The sequence below is a fragment of the Zonotrichia leucophrys genome, chromosome 15 (genome assembly GCF_028769735.1).
Source record: "Zonotrichia leucophrys gambelii isolate GWCS_2022_RI chromosome 15, RI_Zleu_2.0, whole genome shotgun sequence".
In the NCBI taxonomy this organism is placed as follows: Eukaryota; Metazoa; Chordata; class Aves; order Passeriformes; family Passerellidae; genus Zonotrichia; species Zonotrichia leucophrys.
This window is the reverse complement of record NC_088185.1, coordinates 7434559-7452993: the sequence shown is the minus strand read 5'-3', so window position 1 is coordinate 7452993 and position 18435 is coordinate 7434559. Positions and strand designations below refer to the sequence as shown.

Sequence of the window (18435 nt, the reverse complement as noted above, 5' to 3'; positions counted from 1 at the left end):
TAATCCCTCTTTCCAGAGGGGTGCCACCATGCCAATGCCAGAATATTTGCATCCAAAACTGTTTCTTACACTAACCATTTGCCCAAGATGGGTGAGCCCTGGCTTTCCTTTCCTGCTGGATGAGCATTAAACCTACAGCTCACTTCTGTGGCAAGTGCCCAGCTGTGCAGGCTGCTGTCATGGAGGAGGAATGCTGGCACCTCTGGGCCATGTGTGTTGTACCACACAGCACAGGCAAAAGGAAATCTCTGAGCCCCAAACCACATGCAACAACACATTCTCCATTTATTTATTTCATTGTTTCTTTGTGTCAATTCTGACCTCCTTTGAGAAAGGGGCAAAAGAGCAGAAGAGAAGGTTTCTTCCAGCAGCAGGTTTGTGGAAGGTGACTGCATCTCGTTCCACCAGGCTGAGGCTGGAGCTGCTTGTGCAGTGGGGCAGCTCCTCCTCTGTGTGGGAGGTGGATGATGGTGGAGAAGTGCAACTCTGTCTGGTGGCTGTAATGAACACCATCACCTCCCCTTGACTCGGGATCACTCAAAATTAGGCTTTAACTTTCAACTGCAATGTGATCCTCCATGCAGCTACTGAATAGTAAAGAAATAATCAAAGAAATGCATTATTTAAAGTGTCACCACACTCTAAAATGTGTAAGGCCACATTTTACTTAGAAAAGCCTGGCAACAGTATCCTGGTTCTGTGTTTTAATGTAAAGAACATCAGACTGGGTGCTTAAGGCTTTCAGTCCAGCAATATTCTCTGTCTGCAAGGCACAGCTGGATAACAGACCCAAACCTTAATTTGCATGTGTGTTTTTCCTGAAATAATTTTCAAAGTCTTTGATGTTGCTGTTCACTTTTGGTCACTTTTTCTTTGATTTCCACCTCTCTATTTCCAGTCAAGTATCAACAGTGTACAGCCTGGACACAGTTGTCACTGCAGCTTTGTGGCAGAATCCAGCAGTAGCCTGGCTCTCAGCACACTGGTGTGTGTCTAATACGCTTTACAAGAATGCAAATGCTGCTTTGTGAGGCAAACAACAAAACTTTCATGAATGAATTTCAGTTCTCATGACTGTAGAGATGACAAGTTAATGGAACCATTTGCACTGTGTGGAGAAGGATTTACCCATGTGATTCCCCTGAATGTTCATGGGAGCTGTGCAGCTGAATCCCCGACTTTCCAGGCTGAAACTCAGCCCTGACTCTCCAAGGAGCAGGGCGCTAATTGGATTGTCGAGTTTAAATCCTTCAGCTCATCAGTCTATGGAGAGGATTTAGCACTGGCTCTGTAAAAGGCTTTACATAGCTTTGCAGTGCAATGGTGGGGAAGATTTTTTTCCTTTCTTTCTTGTGATTAATTGTGAGGCTTGAGGTGACAGGAGACATAATGAAATTCATAAATGCCGAAGGCCATCCCTAGTCACATTCCTGGCTGTTGGTTTAAGTTAGAAACTGACAGAAGTGTGAACAAATCAAGGGTGTTCTGATAGCCTTTCAGTTTGGGGGAAGAAAAAGTAACTGACAATGAGAAACCACTGGAGGTGGTTTAATGGGTATAAATTTTCAAGGAAGAGTGATGTTTTACACCGATTCAGATTCTTGGATACATAAATGACTTACAAACAGACATATTCTGCCCCCACTGCAGTTTGAGGGATTCCAGTCCATTTTTACAAAAGATATTGGCACAAGTTATGTCAGCAACCTGCCAAAGGAAAGGTGTTGCAAAACCTGTAGCAGAACCCAAAGCAACTTTGGTCTTTGTGACTGGCCTTGTTCTGCTTGTTATGAATTTTAAAAATCCACTTTCTTCTACAGAAGAAAAAATTTATAGCTTAAACAAGCAGCATAAGAATTAACCTAGGACTCTCACTTCAGCCTGGAGACGGATTCTACCACTTCCCCACAGGCACGTTTGAGTTGCAGTGCTGGGAGTTGCTCCAGCAGTGCTGTTTCCCTCGTGCATGGCAGGGCAGATGTGTCATGTCTGGGCATAGATGGACCAGACACTGATGCGCTGATCTCTGGAGCCGGCAGCCAGCAGCCGGTCCCGGGGGCTGCTGTGGTCGGAGAAGGACACGCAGTGGGCGGCTGCTGTGTGATAGTCCAGCACTGCCAAGGGCTTCAGCTTCTTCCACCCAAAGATCCTGATGCGATGGTCCCACCCTGCTGTTGCCAAAATCTTCTTGTCTGGCCGGATGGTGATATCAGATATGCCAGCGTTGATGAGTTCGTGTGTTTTGTAAACCTTTGGGAAAAAGTTACAAATGAGTTCAAGTTGTTCAAAACAGAAGAAAAAGGAATCTTTTGGTACTTTAGCAGGTGTTGTGCCCACCCAACACACCAGTGTCACACAGGGAGCGTGGAGCTTTTCACATGTGGTGGATGGTGCTTGGTGAGAGCAACAATAGACAGAGACAGAAAACACCTTAACTAGAGCCTCCCATTTCCAGAGCAGTTTTCATAAAATAAACCAAATTCTTGTATGCTTTATTTTGCATTTAACAATATATATATTTTGTCACAAGTGAAGCTCTGAATTGAGGTTTTGAGTACAGCTTTGCCCTTCCAGCTATTCTTGTATGAGCTCCAATGTTCAGAGCTAAGGCCATATATTTTCCCTGCTTTTTGCAGAAGAATTCCCAGGCTGAGACCCTTCTGAGCTGATGCTTAAGCAACCTGCTACTCATTTCTACTACTGTGGCCCCTCACAAAACCCCCAATAAGCTGTTGTAGCATTTACCTCAGTCTTGAGAAAGGAATGCTTCCAGGAATTGGGTTACAGTGTCAGGAAATCTGTATTTCTACTACTCCTTCCCAAGAGACTTCTATTTACACCAAATCCAAGGAGAGGATTATGGCCAAGTTACTGATTTCAGTCCTGGAAGCCTTTTGTTACTGTTTGGAGACTACTGGGGCACAGAGGGGCACAATTCAATTGGGAGGCATTTGGCTTCCTTCAGAGGGCACTGGGGCTGCACATGACAGCCCCTGGAACGAAAAGGTTTTGCTTCACTTCACGAGTTTCTTGAGGCACAAAGCTCAAAGTAACCTTTGCTGTTCTCACCTCAGGTAACTTGTCTGAGTGAGCAATCTGCCTCTGAAACAGCTGTGAAATATGCACACAGGAGAGTGTGTGTGTGTGTACTGGAACAGCTCAACTTCTGTCAAGATGGGGAAAACACCTTTGGCTTAAAAAGCTGGCCCTGAACTGCTGTTATTTATAACTACCACTGGAAACAACACCTTAATGCCACTCTCCTTAAGCCTGAGTCTGTAGCTATCCTGACCAAAGCTCAATATCATCCTGTGCCTGTTTAGGTCACTGTGTGGTGTTTAGTGTTTGTCTGAGGCAGGAAGGGACTGGCAAGTACATCACACCTGAGGAGGTTTCCTCCTTGAAGAACATTCCATGATGCATACCTAGTACAGGGTTATACAGACATATTATTGCAGATAATTTACCTTACTGGATGAAACTCCAGAAATTTGGTTAGGTTGTTTCAGATGAGTGAACCATCTTGAACTGTAAGCAAAGCTAAACATTATTTTCAATATAAAGAGCTACCACTCCTACTCAAACAGCAAGAGCTGTGCATTTCAGTAAGACAAAAGGCTGAATGAAACTTGACATGCTTTTAACATGCTCTGTACATTTCTTTTTCAAAGACGACCTGAAGAATGTGTCTGCAATGAATTCAGAGCAGAGGACAGCAAGTTCTGCTCAAGCCTAATGAGGAATAGCAGGCTGGATGGGGGCCTCTTGGTGGGGCTGTGCTTTCTGTTAGTCCATGTGCTCCAAACTCCCCAGGGTAGGCCTAATGCAGCATGGCCTCAGTGGAAGTTTTGTTGGTGTAAATGTCCTGGCAAGGGAAAGATTTATTCCTTACATCACCAGCCTGGCACATGGAGGATGGGTCTTACTCCCCATTAGACCATTGCCAGGCGTGGTGCTGCCATCATTAACGTCAATCATGTGGGCAAGATCCATACAGCACAATCAGGGCAGCTGGAGATGTGGCATGTCCTCAGCAAGCTCCAGCTTGAAAAGGAAGCCTGTCATGGTGATGCCTGTTGGCTATGGAACATGAGGGAACAGTGGGCATTTGTGCATGATGTGCAAATACAAGAGTGAGACAGAAAAACAACACAAAGGAGAAAACTTGCTCAAGGTATATGCAGCCAGGTGTAATCCCACTGCCAGGATTTGTGCCATCCCAGGACCTGCTACAGTAAGTCACTAACTACAGCAGTCCAATACCAACACAATTTCCTAACCAGAAAACCAGCTTGTAATTAAGAAAACAAAGAGGTAAAAACAGGTGAGCTGCTTTCAGCCAGTCACAATCAAGGACACTTGCATCTACAGCCAAAGCATGTCTTTGAGCCCTCTGCTTCTTAGGAAAACAACCAAAATAGCAGCAGACTAAGTTTCAGCATTTGGGGGAAAAGCCTCAGCAATCAACCAACAAAACTTACAGTCCAGCTTACACGACTTTTTCTCTTGTCATATAAAAAGAAGATTCTGTGGTTATCAGATTTCTTAGTCCTGCTTTGTTTATTCACCTGCAGAAGCTGTTTACCTCCTACATTCTAACACAAACATCATCACATAATTACACTATCTCATCCAAATCAGAAGGCTCATAACCAATCCTATCATTTGCTGACAGTGATGAATTCAGCAACTTTCCTGTAGGAGACAATACAAACTTTCCTCATAGCAATAAACTCTGCAGTTCCCTTCATCATCTATTCATTGCCCCACTGGAACTCTGCCACTTAAAACAGAGCTCAGTACCATCATTGCATCATTCCCTCTCCAACGGCAGATATCTGTGCACCACAGTTACTTATTAAAACCTTTTAGAATAAAAATAATGTGCCACTGAGTGGCTTTCCAACGTCTACCATTACCTCAGGTACCTGGAATGTCAGGGAAAAAAATCCCCATCTGGTTTATATTATTAATGCAATAGTGGAAAAAACTTAATCTATGTCTTTGACAATCTCTAGTGCTCATATGAAAGATGCATTTTTTTAGGGCATTCATGCTCCCATGAAGCACAGGAACATTGCTTGTAGCTTATAATACTTGGATTTTAAATTTCTTCTGAGGCATCTCCTATCTCTCAGTGTGAGGTGCTGAAGGTGTAGCTAATCTTACATCCCCTGGGAATGGGAATACCTTGTGAAAAACAATACTTGCAATATTTCAGGTGAGCAACTGTTTCTCCTGCAAGTTGTACCTGTAGCCCTGCATACTATTAACTCCTAAGTGAAATGTGCTGTAAAGAACAGTATTTTCTTTTAATTTAGGAAAAAAAATTTGCTATAATTAATATGAAAGAACAGTTTTCTCTCCACCACCAGAGTATTTGAAAATTTAAGAAGCCTGTCATAATGTAAGATTTCTGTCACCTTTACCTTAGAGAATGAGTTTCAATACCAAGTTTCTTAATGGGATTGCTCACCTTCCCTCCCCTTGTCTGAGTTAAGGACACTGGTGCAGAAGTGGAGGCTGGGCAAGGGCAGGGCAAACAGGACCAAAGAACAGCAAACCCAAACCAAGCCAGTTGTGTATCAGACACCTTCACTACTCATTCAGAGTGCAGAGTGCCTCTTTCATGTGGTGTTGTTTTGTGTATTAAGGTTCAGCCGCCTCCTCAGTGAGTGCTGTGCCCTCCAGACTTCACTGGGATTAGATGTGTTTGCCCTGTCACCCCAGAAATGCAGGTGCTGTGGTGATGCCTCAGATTCCACACCTTTACAGTGCCCCCCAGGTGATGAGTTAGCACAGGGTGTCCCAGCCTGTGCTTTTCTTCCTTAGCACCATTCAGAAAACAGCATCAACTGGCTGTACTAGTTAAAAAAACTCCATAAAAGCTGCAAGGTGGAACAGCAATTATTGTTCTGCCTTGAACTGGTGCATCCAGGAGATTCTTCTCCAGGATGCCATGGGCACACGGGCTGATTCAGGCCCTCTCCATTGTTCATGGGACAGCTGCCACTTTTAAAAAGGTTAAAGCACCCAGCAGTGGAGAAACTGTGCATGGGCCACTTTAATTTTCATGAGCCTTTTTGCACTTTATTTCCACACCTACACTTCCAGATCGTACTTAACGCCTTGGCACTGTTGGAACCCTTGCTAAAGTTGTCTAGATGAAAGCAGTATTTATGGCCATTCCCTAGCACAGCCTGAGCTGGGGATTACACAACCTCCTTCTACCCCAGCCATTCCCAGTGCTACAGCTCAGACATGAACTGGGGCAGCCAACTGCCTGATTTGGTGTCTCTGGCTGGGCCCGGTAGGTGCCAAACAAAGCTGGGTGCCTAAACCTCATGTCCTCTTGGTGCTAGCTGGGCTACTCCTACTCTTCTGGTTGAGAAGTATTTAATGGAATACTTCTGTCTTTCCCACAGTGGAAAGCTCATTATAGCCATTCAAGCAGAACCTTTGGAAAAGCAATCCTTTGTTTCTCATTTTTATAACTCATTTATAATGTTTAGGACATTCCGAGAGCTGGATACTACCAATGTGATAAATGAAGATACAGAGGCAATGGCTTGAGTAATGCTGGGCCTGTGTGACTGTTGCAACTTTGGTAAAACCAGAAACATGTGAGAGAGGTTTTTTTCCTTTTTTTTAAATCCTCACCATCTTTTGCTAAGTCTGGTCACATAGCACAGACATTCTAACCAGTCTGTGATTAATTAGCTAGAGATCTGCAACAACTCCTCTTCATGACTAAATATTTTTTTAGTCTATCAAACTGTTAGTGCAAAGTGGGATAAATGACACTAGAGGGCCAGTGATCCTGACCTGCAGGTTCTGTTGCTCATTGAGGCTCCAGATGCTCAGCACCTTTTCAGATGAGCCTGAGATCCCCTTGGCCTTCTCCGAGTCAAAGTCAAGGCTCATCACTGGCTCCTGGTGGCAACTGAGTCGGCTCAACGCTTTTCCCATTGACACATTCCAGAGGACAACTGATCCATCTTCATAGCCAGCCAGAAGCACAGGCTGTGAACCACAGCTGGGCTGATTAAGGAAAAATAAAATTGTTTGAGAAGTTAATAGTCTGTTAAGAAAGTTACCATCCCTGTGTAGGTTTTAGTCCAAGCACCAAGAGAATAAATTAAAATGCTGACTGATGTAGAAGTGAAAAGAAGTTTAGATATCTGAATATCAAATTTTGATATTCCATCCACTTACAGAAAGCATTACTAGGTAACATGCACTTACAGGTTTTATATCTATGTATTAAATTCTAAATGTTATATATATTATATATATTTAACATACACATCCATACATACATATATATATACATATACATATAGAGGGAGAAAATTTCTCTCTTGCCCTCTATAACAACTGAAAAGAGCCTGACTGAAATTTTCAGGAGCTTTACTTCAAGGTCTGAACTTTGTTTGCACTTCATAGAAAAAGTTCCCCAGAGCAGCTGAGTAGTCCCAAGCAATACAAGCCTGTGTGGGCACTGACAGGTGCCATGCCCAGGGATCCCAGTTCCACACTGCCAGTGCAGGGCTGCCCACAGGGACTGCCTGCCCAAGTACCCCCAGTGCTTGAAGGCAAACACTGAACCCCCAGCAGGAACCGCCGGGTCAGTCACCAAGGGGTTAATGGGCGCCCGAGTCCCACTGTAACCAACTGAAAGCTATTTTGATTAATGATGTCACAGGCCAAAGGGCAGGGCACCCTGGGCAGACACCTAATTTATTTAAGCCTCTGAAATAACTCAAAGAAGGGAACATTACTGGATTACATGTCACACTTAAGGAAAATATTCATCATTGCTCCAGCCCAGAGACTAATGATCTGTAAGCAGTACCTGTAGGAGAGTGAGGATGCAAATCCCCAATGGAAAGCAACTAAAACAACAATCTGTTCATGCCAGTTGTTTCTTTAATAGGAGAAGAAATATCAGAATAGACATTGGGATTATTACCACCTCACGTAGGCACATCTAAGAAATGTATCCAGCAGGATATTCAGATATTTCCAAACATTGTCTGCTCCTACAGGATTTGTTTGCTCAGTATTCAATTAAGATAAAGGGCATAAAGAATTAATTTTTACCAGTATCACGTTATTGAATGAGGTCAAACTCGTTAGCTGTCAGTGTCACGATACAAACCTGTAGTGGCCAAAGGCTCACTGCCTCTCCAGTGGTGCAGACTGTTCTCCTACTGGTTATTCTGTGCTCTGGGGGAAGTTAAACTAACAAGAGATGGGTGGCCTGAGTAACACAACTTGTGAGAACCAGCCTCATGTGCTTCCTGGGCCTTACTCAGCTTAGAAAAGTGTTTGACGAATAGAGCTCAATGAGCAGGGAACAACATTGCTCCTTAAAAGAAGGAAACCAAGGGGAAATCCTTGTAAATTTAGGAAATCCCCTGTATCTCCCTTCTGAACGGGTCTGTCCACACCTGGGATCTTGGAGGAGCCTCCTTCCTTCCTCTGAGATCCTTTTTCATTTGAAAAGGCAGGGAGCATGCTCTGGCTAGAAAGGCCCATAAGGCAGGTTTCTCACAGTGCCCAGAATTATGAACAATTTTTCTGTCAAAATTTTGATTTGCTGAAATAATGTAACATCAGAGCAATGAATACCTTGATTCATACATTGCGTCAGATACATGTGAATTAATGTTAACTCATCAGGTATTTTGGATGAAGAATATCTGGTTTTGGATACCAGATAGCAAAAATGTTTTTTAAAAAATCTGAATGAGCATTCCAGATTTTATTTGTATTTAATAAAGGGTAAAATCTTCAAAGCATCAGCTCCTCTCCCTGCTCCAAGGGGGATGGTGGCTCCACAGCAGCTCCTCTCCCTCGTGCACATGGCAGAGCCAGGTGAGTGCTCAGCATCTTGGGAATGCCAAGCAAAACCCTTTCTTTTCTTGTGCTGTGGGGATTGCACTTTAGATGTGAAAAACAGTAATTTGCAAGTGAGATCTACATTTGGTGTGTTTTAAAAGTCCCATTTCCTATGAAATGTAAGTTTACCACACTACTTCTTACTTTCCTAGCCATATGAAGTGTAATATTTCAATGGGTACATGAACTAAAACAATAAAAGTTATTGAAAGATCAGTGGAGCTCTTGGTCTGAGCCTGGACTCACCAAGCAGTGCTTCACAAGAGCCCATTTATTTCAATTCCCAATCACAGACACTGCTGGAGAGAAGTCTCACCATTCATGTTCTGTTTCAGTAGAAAAATTAAATTATAAATCATTGCTCTTCCTAAGCAGAACATTTTGTTGTTGCATTTGGATAATTGTCAAGGAAGGAAGAAAAGGTGATCTGCTGTCAGCTCAACAGGAATAATTGCAATAGTTTATATAAAGTAATAACTCGGCATTTCCAGTTTCGACATGTATTATTCTTGTTGAATTATTTTGTTTGCACCATTATGCAATATGATGCCTTCCCCAAGGAGTGCAAAAAATTTAAGGGAAGACTCTCCTTACTCTTACAAATCCTACTCCACCCAATTAGTAATAGAAGGAAGGTGTGAAACCAAAGGGACAATGCATTCAAGAACATGAATCTTCAAAAGAAAGTGAAAGAATTAATATCTTTAAGGACAAACCTAGAAAAATAAGGGGGGGAAGTGCTCAAAAGAACAAAACAAATAACTGCAAGCTTTTTGGCTGCTTAGGAGAAGCCAATGAGGCTTAATCTACAAGCCCAACCTCAGTTGCCTTCTGCTCCGTAGTAAAGTTTCTCTTTCGCACTGCTGCTGGGGAGGTTTGTTGTTTACTGAATTGCAGAAAAATCTGATGGTACCTGGCTGCAGCCCCCAAACTCTCACTGGCCACCCACCCCAAGCACTCTTCCTTCAGACCTTTATGGGGCTCTCCTTGTCAGCTTCTGTTTCAACTTGTTAATTTACTGTGCCATAAGCAACATCAAAACGTCTCTTAGGCAACCCCTGAGTGCTGGGCTGGGAGTGCTCCTCTCCTGGGTATGCCTGCATTGCCCAACAGGGCCTGTGCACAGAAATCCTGGAGGGCTCTGTTCAGGAAGGGCTGCAGCTGGGTGAGCTCGTGCTCTCCTGGTTTATGGTTACAGGCTTACTCACAGAGCCACTTCCAGGGCAGCCACAGAACACAATGCAGAGCATCACTTTGGTGCAGCACATGCAATTATTTCCCTAAGGATATCCTCTTCCTCGTGCCTTTAAACCAAGTTGTGCATATTTGTAAAAGAGCAAATACAGCTGTGAGACTCTAAGAGATTATCTATACTTTCCTGGTGCAGTCTAGGAAGTTATGGTGAGTTCTCAAAGTCAGAATTTGAATGGAATAATTTAGCTCTCCCAGTTCCCAGTCCTCTGCTTTATCCTCACTGGCAACAAAATCAAAAACTATATAAAATTAAGACTCTGCACCTGCTCTGCTTCCTAAAGGAATATCAATATTAATGCATGTAGAAAATATGGCAAGACAGAGGACTTCTTATACAGGCAAGAAAAATTTTCAACACTGAACATTTCCACAGTTATCACCATCTTATTAAAAAACGTTGAGGAGACAGAAAGACCCATTCATTTAGTCAGGCACTGAACACTGATTGCATTTTTAGGAGGAACTTTGTTTAACAAAAGCCTAATCAGTCTATTTAATTTCCTCTTATTTTTTTCCCTAGTTTTTAATTACAGCATGGAACTTCAACTGTGGCCTCTCTTGGCTTTTGTCTGAAGTCAGTAACTGAATTTATCTAGATTTCAGTCAGTTCAGGATCTTGGGTGAAGACACTCAGGCCTCACTTTGATTGATAATATTTTCAACCAAAACCAACACCAATGTTCCAATGAGCCTGCAGGAATTACACCCCTGGCATTTGCTCAGTTGGTCCTGCAGACCTGTAGCAGTCAGGGGGTTCCATGGGAATCAGCTTTGGCACCAATTCTCTGGCAATTTCAAGCCAATCACCTGAACTCCTTCCTCCCTCTATTGCCACCTTTTTGTATTACTTCTGTTCACTGTTGGCAGCCCATAAACATTATTTGCTAAATATTTTGCAAATGTGTGTTTTTTTCACTAACTACTGTTATTTACCTTTTTGTCTGTAGTCATTGCCACCATAAATATTTTATTCGTGTTGTATGTCTGGAATAGAAATGTTCATAGAGTGTTTCCTCATCCCGAGGGCACTGAAGTGAATGGAATCTGCCATTAAAACCACTGTTTTTAAGCAACCCAAACATTTCTCATCAGTCTTAATGCAGTGAGAAACCATATCAAACAACTGGCTTTGGTAAGTCACTCATTTTCCTTTTGATTGATGCAAAAACTGTATCTATCCTAAGGATACAAAGCTTTCCTTGAGCATTTGCAAATCTTCCATTAAAGCTTGGAAAGCTCTGAAAGTTACATTAAGGATGTTCACAAATCTTTCCCCCCTTTAATAGTATAATTACTTGATTGGTTTGATTATAAATCAAAATCCAAGTGAAGAAAGATTCATGTGCTTCATATAAAATGAATCACAGGGAAAACATTTCACAATTAGCAGGCGCTCTTGCCTTACCTGCCATAACTTCAGACACATGGGCATGCCCAGCTTGGCACCCACCTCTGGTTTCAAGGTACAGACTGACGTCTTGGATGGCAGCTCCAAAATCTGAACCTGACATCAGGAAAACAAGAGGAGTTGGTCAGGCTCCAGGTCAAAATTCTGCTGTTAAAAACACAAGTCTTTTAAGGTGATTAAGGTTGGTATAAGCACTTCCAGTAAAAACTGTCTGGAGGAAACGGAGGAATGCATGCTGAGCTGGAGCTGTAAGGGGAATCTACAGCTAGCTAAAGAAGTGCATTGTTTTAGGAACGACCAGACAAAACTGCTAGAGTGAACACATCCTCTTCTTCCACTCTTCTATTTAATTACAGCCTTCTTTTCAAACAGTGGATGACATTGTACACACAACAGATAATACTGCAGACTGCTTCATCTGAACACACCCCCCTGCTTTCCTTCCCCTTTTTCCAGCTCTGTTGCTAATTTTTTGGCTGTATTCACCTGTGAACACTTGCATTCTCTCCTCTGTGCTGCTGTGGTAACACAGAGCCTGCATGGAAATACAGACAGTGTGTACATGCAAAGGGGATTTTTTATTTACTGCTGACTGCACTAACAAATTGTAACCCCACAATTACCAGCTAAGGCAGCTGCAGCAGCCTCTCCCCACAGGTATTCCTAACACAGCATTGTCTAAAGCAGGGTCAGAAAATGCTCTGTTAAACACCTGCTCTCTCTACAGAGCAGCTTCCATTGTTGCTTGCTCCAATGGAAATGAATCATGGACCTGGTTTGTGTGGTTTCGACTTTTTTTCTTTTTTTTGAACATTGGGCAAGTTGTTCCTCTGCCAAGGAAGTAGCTCATTTCCACCTCAGGATGATGGCAGGCAAGATCAGGGGAGTCTGCCTTTTTACTTTGGTACTGGAAGATTTTGAGACTCTTGATTGACACAGCAGTGCCTCAGCTCTGGGCTGGTTCTCCAGCCTGGAACTCTAGAGAAACAGAAGCTCTTGGGTACCAAAAACCTGCTGCCAGGAACATTGCTGTTTCTCACATTCATACCTAATCAACAAGGTGATCTTTTCTTCTAATTAAATAAACAATGGTCTGCATTATGTGGTAAAATTAAACTACTTGAAACATTTGATAAATCCAATGTGCATGACCAGCCACTCTAGGCTCTTCCAGAATGTGCAAGAGCCCAAGAGCGCTGTTGGCCAGCCCCAGTTGTGTGAATTTCCTTACGCATCTGAGATGAGGTATTGCACAAATATGGCTCCTCTGGGAACCATCCATCAAGGCCACGGCAGCTGCGATGGCTCTCTAATCCCATACCTGTAGTTCAAAGCTTGCCAGAACATCTTCCTATTCTAGAGGCTGTCAGCCAGCCTGCCAAAAGCCAGCTGCACTCTAAGGCTGTGAGCAGAGTGTGCTGCACATAACACACAGAACACTTTCGAAAGCCACTGAGCAATAGGGCAGGAAACTGTTTTCCAGAGTTGAGGAATAGTGACTGCAGCCAAGAGCCATCGAGTCTGCAGACCAAACCTGGGAACAGACCAAAGTCTGATCATCTGGGAATTCTGGTTCTTTGGAGCTTCACTCTTAACAAAAAATGCTTTTCTCTTGTCAACTTTCTTGCTATCAACATAATGACCAAGTTAGCTGGGGCAGGAAACAGGCTATAAATATGGAGATGACCTGCCCTCATCTTGCCTCTTTCATCACTGTCTCTCCAAAGGGCATTGCCTCCTAGGCAAGACCAAAACTGCAACTTTTATGCAATAAAGAAGGGTAAGTGTGCTGTGATAAATTCACTTCTGCAGGTTAAAAGAAAAAAACAAACCTTCTTTGCTTTACCTTGACTAAAAACAGATGAACTGGTACAAGGGCTACAGCTGGGCTTGCAAAGACCAAAGAAAAACAATGAGAAAAGCTTTGTGCAGAAGGCAGGCAGGCATGACCTGCTGCCTGAGCTGGATTGACAGTTCCAGAGACTGTCTGCATTAAAGGCAACTGAGCCTTAGAAATAAATACTATTTCACATATTTTGACAACTGTAACCTAAAACTTGAAGTTCCGTGTTTATACTGGTTTTGCTTAATAGGAGAAAGATTTGCCTTTGCCTGAGGTTAATAGTGTTCCTGGGTGGCTAAAACTGGCCACAAGGAAACACACCCTTTCTCTTTTTCACATTAATAAAGCTTTTAACATGTTTCTGGCAAATTTGCAAGAAAAGTGCATGTAACTCATAATTGGTGATTTAAATGCAATCATGAACAAATAAATGCCTGTTCAGATCTCATTATTTATGGACTGAACCTCCTTCAAGACAAAGTTAGTCTTTTTTTGGACACCAGCCAAGCATAAACACTTATTAAGTCTTAATTTTAATCATAAGCTGCAAATGTACTGTGTCTCACACAGTGCTGCCTGTTTGGAAGCACTATATATTATGGGAGCTTATGTGAATTTATTGAAACATGACACAGTTCTAATGCAAAGGTTCACACACAGAGTGGAACTCTTCTACCTCAGGAGATTGCAAATCATTCTCCTCTTGCAGGGCCCAAGCAAACAATTGAGAATAAAACAGAGATGAGTTGTAAGTGACACCGGGGTAAATGTCTTCTATTTGGGGCAGTTGATTATTTAATTCTTCATTAGTGGGACTTCTCCGGCTGACACCAGAATGCACTTGTCAATTTTGTTTAACTTAAGTATTATTGAGCACTGCTTTAAAAAGGAGGGAGTTCTTTGTTTGATCAGAACAAGGTATGGGACTTAGAATGGTCGTATTTACTGGTGCAGTGTCTGTGTCTGCAGGAATATCTAGTTCTGTAAAAGGGTGAACATTCTGGCTGTGAGTCAGCAAAGTACTTAAATATGTGCTTAACTTGTGTATAATAAAAAGATCACATTTTCTTGCAATACAGGCACTTATTACTTCATGTATAAAATATGCAAATTTCAGTTTTAAGATACACAACCTATAGTCCAGAAAAGCAAGTGAACTTTTATGCTTATCAGCAATTTGCATTTAGCTACTGTATTCCATTTCATATTTCTGCCACTTTTTTCTTCTTTCATAATTTTGGTATTTTGTTGTCAAGTGTTTGGTATTATTTTTGTGTGATGTCCTCAAACAGTCCACTGTAGAAAACAAAACTGTAATTTCTACAAAGCAGAAGTGGACATTGCCAGCAAAGCTGTCAGTCAGTGAGTGCTGTGATAGTGGCATTAGATGTGGACTCACCCAGCAGGAACTGAAATGGACCCTGCAATTATCTCACACAGAGCAAACCTCTGGCCAGTAACAGTAATTCAACTATTTCCCAGTTCCAGGTAAGGAATTAGCCTGGGGTGAAAGACCACGGATTGCATCACAAATCACCTGCACCTCCCCTCTTCTCACCAAACCCGATTCAGCTTCAGATGCAATATAAGCTCCTCCATCTGAGGACAGACCTGCTGACCATTAGTTATCCAGAAGGATTCTTGTTCCCAATATTCAGCAGCACCAGAAGGGTTTTCAAAACTCCTGCATGTAAACATCAGCAGCAGCTGCAAATACTTAAATGCCAGACAAATCTTGGGGTGGTATCCTTGTTATTAAAGCTGAGTTACATAATTCAGTCATCCTTGTGGCAGTAAAATTAATGATTAACACCCCCAAAGGTTTATTGTGCTGCCTGCTCCTGAGCAGAGAATTCAATGGCACAGATGTTTCCCCTTCTGAACGATGTCATTTCAGTACCAAAAGCAACTTCTCAAGCACAGAGAAAGAGACACTTCCTACCTCCTCCAGGCTTCTGGCTGCCATGGCCATTAGCCAGCGTCCCTGTGCCACCTGTAACAGAGAGCATCTGCAGAATCCCACATGCTCCGTGCAGAGAGAATCCGTCACTGAAGTCCGTCCCTCTGCTAAATCCCACAGGCAGATCCTCTGGTCGCGCCCCTGACTGTTACAGTAAAACAAGTTATCCATGAGCTGCAGTCTGAGGAAGCCTGGCTGCCTGCAGGGCAGTAACCTGAACTGGGTCTTTAACAGACAGTAAAGGACCAAGCTTGGAACAGCTTCTGTGGGGGCATTAATTGGGTGTTTCATGAAATGTGGGGGAGCTCAGTGTCCCTGAGACCACCACCCTTCTGCCAGCTCTGGAACTGGCCAAGAGGTTCAACTGTCCCTGCAAGGGGGGAGGCTTGGGATCTAGTCAGAGACACTGCAATCACAGTTTCTGTTTCCTTGTGCAGAGAGACTTGATCAGCATGAGTTGTGCTATTTATATGTGAGAATACACTTATAAAGTCTCATGAGTTGAATATATGCACAGTAAAAAAATGCCTACATTTTATAATTTATTAGATCTAATTTAAAAGGAAACAAAAGTATACCAAGATTTACACATGTAACACTCATTCACACTAGCAATGAAATGGAAATGTCATGTGTTGACAGCTGAAAGACAAACAGCAGGACAAGACCTCATCAGAGGTAAATAAAAAGTGTCAGTTATTCAGTGGTCGACTTCCCACAGCCACAGGCAGGGCACAGAGGGCTCCCAGGACGGTGAGAGACTGGCAGGGATTGCCCAAGGGCTGCAACACCCAGGCCAGAGAGCAGCAGCTGCATCCGAGGTCCGAGCCCGGGGACTGCTCAGCACAGCCCCGTCCCAGAGGCTTGTGCTGCTCCCAGGCTGGCAGAGCAAGGAGGCCACACAAAGGGCACAGCAGGAATTGTTGCAGATTTCTGGGATCCCACTGGCTCTGGAACAAAGTAGCACTGTGCAGAAGCTTCCAGTGCATAAACTACCTTAGCACAGGATATATGTCCTCATGTTATCACCTGGTCATCAAAAATCCCTTACCCATGTCTTACTTTAATTAGCAGTATCACCTGAAGAAGCATGAAACCAAAACAGAGGAGATGTAAATCTACAGGCTGTTGGGACTTCTTCAGCATCAGTGCTGTTCAGCTGAGTGACAAACTGACACAACATTTATAGCACTGTGGATACAGTGTGATACTGCAAGAAATTGTTGTGATTTAGCTTTACAAGAGAAAAATTAAAGTACAGATAAATGCTGTCCTAAAACTGCACTGCTATGTGAAGTGTTAGAACTATTCAGTAAAAACAGAGGTACAGAAAAACTCTGTAATTACACAAACAATGCTCATTCAATATGATTTTATGGGGGAGAGTTGATAATTGTACTTAAGCAGATAAGAAATATAAATGCTAATGAGTTCCACTGTATATTATGAGATGTCTTCTCTAGATAAACATGTCAGAACACCTCCTAATCATACAGACACTTTGGCATCTACTCTAGATCACCTGTCTAATCCAAAGTACACAAATCTTCCTGACCTTCCTTTGCTAAACAAGAACAGAAAGTATTTTGCAACAAAGCAAAAGCATGAAACTCAGCATTCTTGCTCATTTTCAGTCTTCCACTCTCCATCTCTGATTCTTCTCTTTCTTCCTTCCCTTTTCTCCATCTCCCTTTTATTTATAAATTCTTTTTTTCAATCTTCCCCAGGAACCACTTCAAATCCAAGTGTATTTCCTTGACCCAAAGACCTCACCTGTTCTTAGCAAAGACACTACAAGTCCCAAGTTGTTATGATATCATAACACACATCATAAATAAATTAATTGCATCGTTCCCCCTCCAACCTCCACCCTTTCTGTTCTAGAGTTTTTCTGTCTTTTTTTACTTCAGTACATTTCCATATGTGTTGGAGAAACTTTAACTGACTCCAGAATTAAGAGAACCCTTTGTGTTCCCGCCCCTCTTTTTTCCCCTTGAACCACAGACAAGAGACAAGAAAAATTTCAGGTTTTTGCCTGCTTTGCTAACCTGAGAAGCCTGTCTTTACCACCCATTGTCTTCACACAGCAGACAGATTTTCTTCCATGGCCATCCAATGCTGTGTCCACTCTGCGTGTTTTCAGGTTCCAGACATGGATAAACCCATTCTCAGACCTGGCAGTAGGAAGAGATGCTTTTAGTGTGAGCACTGCATGGAGGTGATCAGTCTGATGATTTTCATTTTGTTTGCTTGTTTGTTTGTTTTGTTTCCAAAACTGAAGCTGTATGCACAAGTTACACACCCATCATGCAAAAACACGAATGCTGCTGTTTTCCCCAGAAGCACCTTGTCAAAATAATACACTTCAATTCAAAAAGAAACAACCATATGACATTCAGCAGAGCCAGAAATCCCGGTGTATTTACCCAGAGAAAAGAAGGGGGATATCAGGTTCTGGGCCTCCACAGGAAAAATGCAGAGTGTGGACTGCAGCACTGGTGCCTCTGAGCACAAACTGTGGATCCGGAGGTGGCAGAGCCATCGGAGCAGTGAACTGGGGGGTGAGAAGCAGACACAGATATCACAGAGGGTAAAGCAGCCTTTAAATATATTCTGAGCAGGACACTTGCTTTTGTCTTTCCTCTCTGAATTTTCTTTGTTGAATGTTCTTTCTATTTGCCAGCCAGCTGAGGGTGAAGTGTTTGCTCCTAGGATGAGCTGCTGGAGCAGGTGTCCATTCCTCTCTCAGCAAGGTGCTGAGCTGGCCACGCGCAGGCACCTCTCGCACACTTGTAAATCCCAAATCGGTCAGCTGCCCCCCCTGTGCTCAAGGGAGATAAATACAAGAAACCTGACACCCATCATTTGAGTGGGCAAGCAATTTATCATTCTGCTTTAGCCCCCTGGCTAAGTCTCTCCCCTTCCTCTCCACAAAAATACTACTTTTGTGTTTTTTCAGAAAAGCATTGCAGTGAACATATCAACTGAAAAGAATTTCAGATCACAGAATCACAGAATCACTATGTTGGAAGAGACCTTCAAGATCACTGAGTCCAGCCCATGCCC

At 42.9% G+C, this 18435-nt stretch overlaps 1 protein-coding gene across 3 annotated transcripts in view; it reads right to left on the bottom strand.

Moving 5' to 3' along the window:
* Nucleotides 1-261: 261 nt before the first annotated feature.
* Nucleotides 262-18435, bottom strand: part of GNB1L (G protein subunit beta 1 like) — a 44211-nt gene continuing 26037 nt past the window's right edge. For all 3 annotated transcript variants that reach the window (XM_064727209.1, XM_064727208.1, XM_064727210.1), the window contains 6 exons: nt 17796-17923; nt 17418-17543; nt 15352-15514; nt 11564-11662; nt 6826-7041; nt 262-2250 (listed from right to left, as the gene is read on the bottom strand). In XM_064727209.1, the coding sequence (XP_064583279.1) occupies nt 1984-2250; nt 6826-7041; nt 11564-11662; nt 15352-15514; nt 17418-17543; nt 17796-17911 (987 nt within the window). In that variant the 5' untranslated portion in view covers nt 17912-17923 and the 3' untranslated portion in view covers nt 262-1983. The remainder of the gene's footprint in view (nt 2251-6825; nt 7042-11563; nt 11663-15351; nt 15515-17417; nt 17544-17795; nt 17924-18435) is intronic.